At 37.5% G+C, this 12589-nt stretch overlaps 1 protein-coding gene across 2 annotated transcripts in view; it reads left to right on the top strand.

The window, feature by feature from the left end:
- The first annotated feature begins 315 nt into the window (after positions 1–315).
- The window catches only part of cmip.L (c-Maf inducing protein L homeolog), a 126285-nt gene continuing 114011 nt past the window's right edge, over positions 316–12589 (top strand). The window contains exon 1 of one of the 2 annotated variants that reach the window (XM_018256308.2): positions 316–1625. In XM_018256308.2, coding sequence (XP_018111797.1) covers positions 1329–1625 — 297 coding nt within the window. In that variant the 5' untranslated portion in view covers positions 316–1328. 2 annotated transcript variants of the gene reach the window in all.

The following is a 12589-nucleotide window of genomic DNA, read 5'->3' as shown; positions in this document are numbered from 1 at the left end:
GGGGCTGTATACTTGGAATTGCAGGGCCTATTTTGACTCCCAGCCCAGACCTGTCTGTATGATTAGCAGTTATTACTGAGAGTAATAGTACTGAAAAGATTGTTGCACAACACACCTGTGCTGCTACAAGTAAAGGAAGCGAGAGCCAAGCAGGCAGCACAGGCCTGTGTTATTAAGCAGTGAGTGACAGGGCACATCAGAGTGCAAATGTCGGACCCGCCCTGAGTATTTCTGGCCCTGCAATCTCCACATGCCGTTCACTCCCTGCATAGGTCACCCACCCGGAAGCGCGGGGATCTGTATCTATTTCTTAGCCCGTCTGTGATGTTTAAAAAAAAAAAATCTTCTAAATGGAGAGACAAGTGGTGGTACCACAACAAACGCCGCATTCCTAGAGCCTCTCGCAGCCCGTGGGGGTCTCTGCTTGGTAACCAGAGACGATTAGCGGACACAGAGCTTTATGGAGAAGCTGTTTAAACAACGATGTGTAAGAACATTAAGCAGCAGGGCTCGTGCCAAATCCTCACTAATCAGGGATCAATTCCTAATCAGCTGACCCTGTTTATCCCCTCACCCCACGCCATTATTTGCTTCTTGCTTGCAACGAGATTGAGAGAAAAATAGGAAATGTGAGGCTTAATACTAGTGCATGCTTGCGGCCTGTTAACATACTCAGGTGTTTTTATTAAAAAAAAAAAAAATGTCGGCCAGGATGTGCCCTACTCCTGTCCCCAACCCCCCTTTCTCCTTTTTTATGACACCCTCCCCTCCCCTGCAGCAGACACACAGAATGTGCATCCTGATCTGCTCGCTTCTGCCATTGACGTCATTTGCTAACCACATGACGCGGCGAGAGCCAATCAGAAGAAGGCAGCTCCTGCAATCTTTTAGCAATTGCTTCTCAGTGGCACACAAACACACACATACACAGATCCCCACACTCACACACATACACACACACAAGCACAAATGAACACACACTGACCCAGGCAATACACAGTTACATGCAGGAAAAAAGGAAGCAGAGCTCTGATCACACACAAAGGGGACCCAAGGCAGGCTCCCCCTCACTGCTAAGATCTGGCTCTTGTTGCTTTACACCTTGGATAAAATATGGATTTAATTAAGTAGTACACTGGAATTCCCCAGCACCGGCTTCCTGGGGGGGACTGTTGAGATTTTAAGGCTTTTATTTTCTTTTTAAGGGTGGATTTTTTTAGGGGATCTGTTGTCTTCTGGCGTGTGGATTTTTTTTTCTCCTCTCTCTCCGCACTCTTTGTTGTTGGAATTTAATAAAAGAAGGAATATATCCAGTCTCAGTGTCTGCCATGGATTTTACTGGCAGCTCCTGTGGAGGCAGTGAGCACAGGCAGATAGAGGAGAACAAGCCACTGCTGGGGGAGATGTCTGCTACAGGGGGCAGCAAGATGGGAGCTGTACCATGTAGGAGATCCCTCCTGCACTTCAGTGGCATGAGGTACAAACTGCTGCAAGAAGGGGACATTCAGGTCTGTGCTATAAGGCACCCCAGGACCTTTCTCAGCAAGATCCTCACCTCTAAATTCTTAAGGAGGTGGGAACCCCATCACCTGACCCTGGCAGATAACAGCCTGACCTCAGCCACGGTAAGTCCATTTGATGGTTAGTCTATCACATACCAGGGATGTCCAGTCAGCAGCTGAACTAAAGCAGCCCTTAGTCTAGGACAGGATGTTGGGAGTTATAGTTTAGGAGCCGAAGTGCTGTATGTTGGTAAAGTAGCAAAGATTAAAGATATGATTGGTCACTCATTTGCACTGCTGTTTTCAATTTCTCTTTAAACATGTCAATAGTTAGATTGGGCATTCTGTAATCAGCAGCCTTCGACTGACCTAGAAATTGTTCAAGGTGTATTCATGTAGATGAGTGGGAGAAACCCTCCTGTTATATAGAGGAACCTTTTAAAGCCACCCTTTATTGTGTGCTAAGATCAATAAAAAGGCTTTTTATTTATCCAGCACTGTACACTGCTGTACATACAGAATGCAGGTACACCACCAGCCATGTTATAGAGTAGGTGGGCATTTCTTCATCGCTGTACATTTACAAGGCCACACTGGGTTTATTCCCCCTTGTTTAGGTTGTTGAATATTTGACATTACAAATAAAAGGCACAAATATACTCTCTTTAATAGATTTGCAGTTTGTAAGCGATGAATAGAATTTCAGATGACTGATATAATCTTTACCTGGCACATTTATTTTACTCCTGATGAAGGTGTCCATGTACAGTAGCATTGAATCGTTTACAGCAGTTTTGTTCACAGATATTTTTTCCTATCATTTCCGTTTATTGTTTTCAAGCTATATCCCTACATTTATAAATTCTGTGTTTTCTTGACGCTCCTACCGTCTATTTTGTCACATGCAATTGACTCATTTAAGCAGGAGGTGGGTGCTTATGGCTAGCTGCCCATGAACAGTGCCCATGAATCTCTGTAGAGCATGAGCAGGAGATGCAATGCAGCACAGTACAACAGTGGGATCCATCAGGCATACAGTATATCGTATGGTCGGAAACATATTTTATCCAAATGTAAACACCACCTAGATCTGATATATAATATTATTATTGTATACTCACAAAGCAGGGGCCTTCATAGTTCTTTAATCCAAGGAATATGTATGAATATTAAATTGGGGACTTTCAATTGCAGAGCTCTTGCTTTAGTTGCAGCAAATGATGCCCTTATTTTTAGTGTATTCATTATGATATGCTGTTTACTTTTGTCCCGGGTACTTTTTGTATATTCAATAAAATTGAAGTACAATGCAACCCCTGTACATGCCATTGTACTGCAGTGTTAAGAGAAATTGAAAAATGCCTTTTTGTGATCAACTAAAAATGCTAGATATGATAATTTAGGTATGCCAGTGAATAAGTATTGAAAAAGAAGAAAATATATTTCTGATAAATTGCACACAATAACACAACTGATTGCGGCTTCAGCAGCTCTCATTTGTAGATGGAGGCAGGGTTCTCCATTTTGCTTTGTAGCCAACAGCAGATTAGAAAACAGAAGCTGAAATTTCATTGAAAGCAAATGGCTTAGGAAAGTACATCATTTGTCCAGTGTAGTTATGATGGACACATCTTTTTCTTACAATGTATTGGCTGTCTCATTGATGTATTTGAGGCCTTAAAAGCTGCAGTGGCTACTTAAAATTTTATGTGTTGTAGTTTGTAGCTTAAGTAAGAAATATAATGAAGAGGTCATGCTTCTTTCTTCTCTTAAAGGCAAAACAATTGAAAAAAAAAAAAAAACAGTTTCCAAAGCTAATTTAAATCATAGGTTATGGCATTTAGCTAGCAAAACTGTTGATGTGGCAAAGGACAAAAATATTATATATCTTCTGATGATAAGATGATTCAAATTTGAATTTGTAGGTAAGTATAATAATTTTGCCCCAGTCACTTATTTTATCATAATTTGCACAGGAAGAGCACACATGGCTGACATACATTTTAGGGGCCCAAGTACTTGGCATACAGATCAGAAAATATGAATATGCTTGTTCAGAGAAGCATCTTCCTTTTATCTATACATTTCTAGGGATCAGAAATAAGCACGGCCCTCTTTGCCTCGATTCTAATTTATTAAATTACCTGTGTGATTTATATTCCCTACTTCTATTATATAGCACTGTAATATATGTACAATAACCAGTTTCCAGTTAAATGAGGAAGAAACTATGGCAGTTCTTATGAAGTCTTACAAAGACATATGTTGAGCAGACTGGACCTCTCTTTGGAGGCCCTGTACTTTTCGATCACCACAATGGAAATGGAACGTTCTTGGAACGGAATGCTGATTTTTTTTTTTTATACAATTATAAATTTCTTTGAACTTCAGAAATAAACATAAATATTTTTTTTTTTATACACAAACATTCCAGATTCCACAGATTGAAAGTAAGACATGTCTCTGCACTCCCCATCCCCTTAAGCTCACAGTGTAATGAAACCCCTCCCTCAACTTGTTCCACTGTGAACTGATAAATTTTGGGACTTGAAGTCCCACTGCTTTTCCAGAGAATCTGTGGACCATCCACCACTGTGGACCAAAGTACAGGATTTTCAATTCTCAGAATCCATCACTTCACAGTGGAATAAGGTGAGGGAGGGGTTGCATTACATTGTGAACTTAAGCGGGCGTGGAACTGTTTCCAGCAAGCGCCAAGACAATCATAGTTTCCATTCAATATTTGGAATCCGATATGTCTAACAAACATATATATATATATATATATTTTTTTTTTACATATGCATCACTGAAAGAGGAGGGTATATTGTACCTTTACTCCAAAGTGCTAAAAAAAGGAAGCACCAGATGTTCTGAGCTGTATGTGTGGTGGCCATGCTAGAATTGCTAATGGACGTTCTGGGGATAAGCAAGGCAACTTGTCTTGTTTGACGCCATTTTAAGTTCTCAAATTGAACACCACTGAAACCATTCTGTACATCATTTACTGAGTGCTAGTTTGCCTTTGGACAGTTTTTGTTGGTGGATGTGGTGACATTAGTTGGCATTTTGTTGCTTATGCTTATGTTTTATTGTTTCAATAATGCACCTGTGTGGTTGAATTGACTTGACTGATGTTTTGGGCAGACATGCAGGAATAGCAACATTACTGGTAGTTCATCACAGCAAGAATTTGTTTTTGGAAGCAAAAATTGGTTATGTGAGATGTTGCCTGTTTTAGGTTTTCCAAGTCATGATAAAAATCTTCTCTTTGTCTGGCTGACAATTATTCATTTGATGTCGACACTCTGTTTCCACTGGTCTTTATCTGACAGATTATGACTAAATATGGTAAGACTATCATATAAAGAACGTGCAAATTGCAATACTCAGCCCAGCTCAAAACTGAATAGGTGTTTTTTAAGTTGATACTGTCTCTAGGGATATTCCCCTATGCATATATGAAATACAATCTATATTATACAGATAGTAATACATAGCAGTAATAATTAATAGTTATGTAGTAATAGTTAATTTTTCAAATTAAGTAAAAAATAAAAACAAACAATGCCAGGTGTCATATTGCCACTGCTTTCATTTTATTGAGCAAACTTGTGCTTAGTAACCAATTAGATTATTCAGGTGGGGGTATAAATAAAGAGATGTTTGGGTGAAAAAGTAGGAAAAGTTTGCTTCTTTTTTTTTATCCATTTGCAACATCATTTAGGCATAGTGATTTCACTATTTAAGCAAAAACGAAAATTAAGGACATGAAGGCGTGTACATCTGATTACCCCATCATGTGTTGTCTTCCAGTGCTGTATTTCTCAATTAGTGTACATAGTGTGTTAATGTAACATGGATAGTCACAGCTTTCATATGAAGAAAGCTAATAAAGCTTTGCTAAAATGAGAATTGATTATTTTATCACACTCAGTGGTGCACACTTACAGGCTTGTAGAGCTTTACAGTATAAAGTATGGAACACGGATATTTGACTTCTTACGGTAGGCACAACCACCATGAGTTGGTAAATAAATGGAACCCGCCATCCCTGTTTGAATCAGAGTTGAGAATATTTATTATTCACTGCACCACTCCTTCTGCAATACAATAGCCATGATAACACAATTACAGACGTAAATAGAAGCACTTAATAAATAAAGCTTGCAGGTCATTTTATCCTAGTGGCCTATTTATTTCTTTGTTTTTTGTCTGCATCCATTACTATAAACATTTGTGTGTATATACATACACAAACCTTTTTACCCACAAATTGTTAGCAATTTATAAGGACTAGTCTATGACTAGGATCCATGTGAGCCATGCTGGGGTCTAGCAGCTGGCTGTATTGAAGGTTACTGATTTTCTGGGAAGGGCCCTATGACATCAAAACACTGTAGCTTTTCATGTTTTTTTAATTTTTTCTATGTGCTTTTATGTACCAAGCAATTAGTGTAGGTAAATTGCAGTGAGCTTGCAAGAGCATTAGGTTGTAGTAAACTTGGAGTTTGGCTTTAATCCGGAGTTACTGTAGTTACCACAGCAAAACTTTTTTTTAGGCCTCTAGAGCCACAAAAACTTGATCATTTCTGGATCCCAAGAAGCTGCTGGGTCTGTTTCCTCTATTGCATGGTCTATTGGAACATTCTATGCCTACCTCAAGTTTCACCAAGCCATGGACAGAGCAACAGAAACTAAAACTATACTGGGCAATCATCATCTCATGGGAGCTTTTTTGTGAGATGCTTATGTGTAATGAGGTCAGCCATCAGAATTTTTGCTTCTGAAAGGTTAAATCGATTTTGAATTGGCTGATCATTATGGAACTAAAAGTAATTGGACAGTCATAAAATGCTGTTTGTAGCCATGTTTGCATATTTGTACATGACAATATGTTTGTGTAAGTCTATAACTTGACTATGAAATAGCAAATGAAAAACACCTAGTTGGTGCTCAAACCAATATATTACTGAAAAGTAGAAGCCTTTTATGTTTCCTGCAAAGTGAGATGGGGCGTTGAAAGCTAGAGATGTTGGTGCAGCACCTACAGTAACCATGGAGACACTATGGTTTCATTTGGGCCTTGCTTTATCAAAGCATCAACAGAATGCACGCACTATAATGCACTTATAAGGTGTCATGTACTTGTTAAATCATCTATCGCCATCTGCCAGGATAGACTCTGAACACCACTAAAAGAATACATTTGAAATCAGGCACCCAAGGGGTTTAAGATAATGTCAAGCCCACAGACTCAATCACATCCTGTTTTCATTATTGTAGCTGTTATACAGAGTCTTCTGTTTTCCACTTGCAGAAAACACAAAGGCTTCTTGCTTCTCTTTCAGGACCAGTGTCCCAGCAGTACGTTTTTAATATTCGTGTAACTCATTTGCCAAATAACTGCTCGCTAAGGGACAAAACCTGATCTACTCCCTGAGGGAGAATAGGATGTTTGTTATGTAAACATGTTGAAAGCTCTAAAAGCAGATAAGTACTGTATAGCCAGTGGATCAAAATTAGTTTAATCATCATGTGTGTATGTGTGTACATATTTTTCAGTACTGGGAGATCAGCGTAGTTTATGCAAATGAACATAATAAAAAGAGCAGAAAACTTTATGGTAAAAAAGTTTGTTGACTTCATTAGTCAAACAATCCAGATGTTCCATGCATAACTGTTACAACATAAGAAATTAAATTTTTGTGTCCCTTATTACCCTAGAAACGACATAGGATGAATCACCTGATTGGTTAGAAAAGCCACCACTCTACTGTTTTTGCTCAGTTGAAGAATAGATGTGAGTGTGCTGAATAAAACAATGGTTATTTGGTTGCAGCTGAATTTAGTGACTTTAGTAATTATATGTAAACTTAAAAATAATGGTACATCGAAAAACTTTATCCAGAGCAAAGGGTGAGGTCACACGTGGCATTTTTATGTTGTGTTTTTAAAAACTAGCAGTTGGGCGTAAATACACCAATGAAACCACACACACATGATAATATGCGTTTTTCAGCTTGTAGTTTTCTTTTCACAACATGCATTTATTTCTGTTTTTTCTCGTTCCCCACAATTCCACTTGGAATAATTTTTTGTGGAAAAAAAAGCCAAGTGGAAAAGCAATTAACATATAAAATGTAGCCATACAGATAGTCAATACCCAACATAATTATGTCACAAGCATACAATGTCGCAAATATGTATATGTGCAATCCATTTGGCAAGAGTTTGTTCACCATATTAACAATATGGTGCATATTTCAGCAAAGTGTATTTCCAAACCTGCGGATCCCATAGAGTTCAATAATATGGTGTCTCCTTGGCGTATTGGCCTTTCTGCTTAAAAGTGCAAACACTGGCGCTCGCAAGCGCCCCATGGAATTACTATAGGGCACATTCCATTATTTTCAATAGGGCTTCATTTTGTGCGTATTTATGCTATGCTGCACATTTTTAAAAGACATGGGAGACATAATATAGGGTAGTGTAGCTTTATAGATATGAAATGTATGGATTATGGATATGTAGTGTTGTGTACCTTTATCGATATACATTAAAAATATGACAGTCACAAACAGGCATGTAAAGTAGGGGAGAATACTTACCGCATTAAGTGGCCAAAAGTCCGTTCCTCTAGCACTACCTATACACAAACTGTAACGTGAACATGGTATGTGAGGTAATCCTACAACTTCTAATTATACTTGTTTCAACCAGCAGATTTAAGTACTTCTACAAAGCAGCTTTTCAAGAAATTTTGAAATAATGTTATTAAATTTTAAGATCTAAGAATTTATTTTTAAATATTTTTACTTCCCATGCCCAAGGTCCCGGCAAACAAAGAGTAAAGCTTAGAGTGTACCATCTTTAGGTTTTCTCTTTTAGAATCAGAGACCCAGCCTTTTAGGATTAAAATATTTTCCCTTATCCTAACATGCGGCTGTTCTATCTTAGGATCTGAAGTGGGTGAAACCATGTAGGATTAAAATGTGGACAGCAAGTTTAGATGAGAACATCAGTATATCTCGTGTCTAAGCAGGCCTCAGAGGCCTATACATTCCTGAAGAAATCTTGTTGGAACATCTCATTACACAAAGAGGACCTGCATATTCATAAGTTTAATTTTACGAGGAGTTATTATTACAATATAGTGTTTGTAACACATCAACCTCCATATGTCTAGGTACTATAGACACTTATTGCTCCATTCTCCATATTACTACTCCATACTCTATTCCAATTGCTTGCTAGCCAAGTCAAACTGTCAATTATTACATTATGCAGGTATGGGATCTGTTATCTGGAAACCCTTTATCCAGAAACCTTTGAATTATAGGAGGTCAGTTAGCCATAGACTCAATCTTAATAAAATAATTCAGATTTAATAAATAAATAATAAAACAGTACCTTGTAATTGATCCCAACTAAGATAGAATTAATCATTATTAAATGCAAACCAATCCTATTGGGTTTATTTAATATTTAAAATAAATTTGAGTAGAATTAGGGGCTCATTTATTATACCTCAAATTTTTTTTTCTGGTCGGGGTTTTTAGAGGGAAAATCTGAATACAAAAATACTACATCTCAAACCTGTCGCGGTCATGTAGAAGTCAATGGCAGATGTCCCTGAAGTTGTTTCTTGACATCTTGATCTGCACTGGATTATGTGAAGATTCAATAAAATTGAGTTTTTGGATCGTCAGTCGTAAAAATTCGATGTTCAATTTTGTTAAGACGGTGTGTTGCTCCGATTTTTTCAAGAATAGTTATGGATAAATGAGTATAGTTCGTGGAAGGGAGTTTGGTAGACTTTGTTGTCATAAAAAACTGAGATTAATTAGTAAATCAGCAAAAGGTATGTAGATCCAAATTACGGAGAGATCCATTTTACACAAAACTCTAGGTCCCAAGCATTCTGGATAATTAGTTCAATACCTGGATGAGAAAAATTCTAAAAGTAGTTTTATCCACCTTTAAAATAGCCAGGGATAGAATCAGAACATTCACAATTCAATGTCAAGTGGCAACTCCACTAGAGAATGCAGCAAAATGTGGAAAAGCTCCACCCAATCGAAGATGCATCCAGCTTATTAATATGGCAGAATGCTTAATTGAAGATGTATATTTAAACTGCATTGGTCAGTTGCAAAATACACAGTGTCTAGCCATTGCAGCTGAAGTGGGCGGGGCTGCATGTTAAAAACTGCAGAAAACAATTCATATTGGCTTTGAACTAGGGATGCGACAAATTAATCTTTTCAGGATTTCATTTGTATAAGATTTGATCGAATCCTGAAATTAATCCGAACCCTTTAAGGAGCAGTCAAATTGATGCATTTTTTTAAAGGGGTTGTTCGCCAAAAGGTTTTTCAATCTCTTTCCATGTTTTATTTTTTTACCATTTTCCCAAAATTGAAGTCTAAAATTTGATGTTCCTGTCTCTGGTGTTTCAGTCTGGCATGTCAGCAATTCAGGCGCAGATTCTGAACTGTTACAATTTGCTACATTAGTTGATACATTTCTCAGCAGCATCTGTGGAATATTAGCAACTATTGCATCAATTATTGTATCAATTATAACTGCTGCCTTTAATGAAGCTCAGGGCCAAAGATAAGAAATGTATCAACTTGTGTATCGATTTAGAGCAGTTTTACCATCAGCAACCCCCTTCCCAGAGCTCCTTTAGAAAAATATAAAGTTTAAAGGGGTTGTTTTTTTTTTCTCCAGTTCAATTGTTTTCAGATTGCTCACAATAAATAAAGTATTTTTTCAACTACTTTCCATCTTTTATTTTTTACAGTTTTTCCAAAATCTAAGTTTAAACTCAGTGGCGTAACTAGATATGACGGGGCCCCACAGCAAATTATTTTTCAAGTCCCCAAAATGTCTAGAGGTTGACATGTATTGCCAATATTTATTGAAATTGCTTTTGAATTAGGGCCTCCTGGGGCCCATATACCTCCTAGGCCCCCTGCAGCCGCAGGGTCTGCTTTCTCTGTAGTTACGCCCTTGTTTAAACTTTAATGTCCCTGTCTCTAGTGTTTCAGTCTGGCAGCTCAGTAATTCAGGCTGCTACAACTGCTACAATTTTGCAACATTTAGTTGATACATTGTTTAGCAGCCTCTTTGGATTATTAGCAACTATTCTAACAGCTGCCATTAATGAAACCCAGAGATTCTGCTCAACAGGGCCAAAGATAAGAAATGTATCAACTAAATGTATCAATTTAAAACTGTTTACAGGGTCGGCGACACCCCTCCCAGAGCTGCTTTAGAAGGTGAAAAATGAAACATTACACTTCAATAATAGAAAAACAGTCTCACACAGAAAATAGAAAGTAATTGGAAAAAAGTCTTTATTTCTGGGAAATTGTGTGAAACCAACTTTGTTGGAAGGTGAACAACCCCTTTAAAAGCTCAATATAAAAAAAAAAACTGTCACAGATAAATAATAGAAAGTAATTTAAAAAAAATCTTTGTTTCTGGTGAGCAATCTGAAAACAACTGAAAGTGTTGGAAGGTGAACAACCTTTTAAGATTTCCCAGCAGAATTAAATGGCATGCAGTACATTCACTGAGTATTGTAAGCAATATAACTGGCAGAATTATCTAATATGAAAACTGAATGTGGCCTGTGCATGGTGCCAGCAGATGGGCCTGCTTGACCAAAATGTGACCTAAAATTGGGCAGATATTGAGCAGGTGCATTGCATTTGTGCATTGATGTATTACCCAGATGGCCAACATAGCTCCTGCTATCATTAGATTAACCCAAGGGCCAAACAATCAGCCTCAAGATGAGCATATTGGGGAAAGGCCCACTTGTTTGGAGAAAATGTTTGGCCAGCTTTAGACAATCACTGGTGTGTACAGATATAAACCTGCCTGGTCGATATCTGGCTGATTTTTGATGGGTAGGCCCATCAGGAGGGTAGGGGCCTGGTATTTTCTTGTGCAAAGCCAGGGAGCAGTGATAAGTGGGCATATCTTTTGTCAATTTCCAGTACCCCCTGTCTGTCAATGCCAACTGACTGGCAACTACAAAATTACCAGGGCTATGGAAAATAATTGTAACGTGGTTTGGGGACCATATGCTCTGAAACACAAAAGCAGTTGTTTCGAAGTTGCACCATGTAAATGTTTATGATAAGCTGCTCAAACCTCTGAAACCATAGATGCATTTTAAGCATAGTCATAGTCTCCATTCACTTTTTTAAATAGTTTTAAGCTAAAATGTTGGCGTGGTCCATAATTTGAAGCTAATTATGGAGCAGTATTTTTTAACAAAAGCATGGATATGAGAGGAAGTGTGTTATGAAATACTTGTTTTACTGCATGTCAGCTTATCTCTCGTATGTCTAGTATATCAACTGTTAGGCCTTATTCTGTCTTTATTTTTTCCTTTCTAGTTTCCTTTATGGAACATATGCTTTTTCCCTTTTTGTGGCCTTGTGACAGTGACAATTGTTAATTTCTGTTTATGTATGAATGTGGCATACTTTGGGCTATAAAAGCAGTGGTCAAGGTACAATAAATATACGTTGTGGAAAGAAAACTATTATAATGACATACATAGCTTACATATTAGAGTGTAATGTGTAATCCTTTCATCCTTAATAATCCTTTTTACAGTAAATATAGAACAAATTGCTGTGTAGAATGTATTTTATCAGTTTTTGGTCCTGTCATTTTGGTCTTTGCAGGATCCCCAGATTTGTGTGTGTGTTGTCAAAATAAGTTGCTGGGACAGTCCATTACATCCATGAAAAGAAGCCATTAAGGTGGCCATACACAGGCAGGCCATCTAACATAGACTCCATTTCAATCAAATAATTACAAATTTTAGAAAAATATTCTTTTTCTCTGTAATAATAAAACAGTACCTTGTACTTAATTATTTTTTTTAAACTTGTTTTTATTTAAAGGTTTTACATAATAATACATTCTTGAATAAACAGCAAGATTTCTGTATTGCTCCTTTAACATTGCTCCTATTCACTAACTTCGAGTGAAGTATTCGAAGTAAAAAAAACTTCGAATTTCGAAGTGTTTTTTGGGCTACTTCGACCATCGAATCG

Source organism: Xenopus laevis, chromosome 4L (genome assembly GCF_017654675.1).
Source record: "Xenopus laevis strain J_2021 chromosome 4L, Xenopus_laevis_v10.1, whole genome shotgun sequence".
NCBI lineage: Eukaryota > Metazoa > Chordata > Amphibia > Anura > Pipidae > Xenopus > Xenopus laevis.
This window is presented reverse-complemented; position numbering and strand designations above follow the sequence as displayed.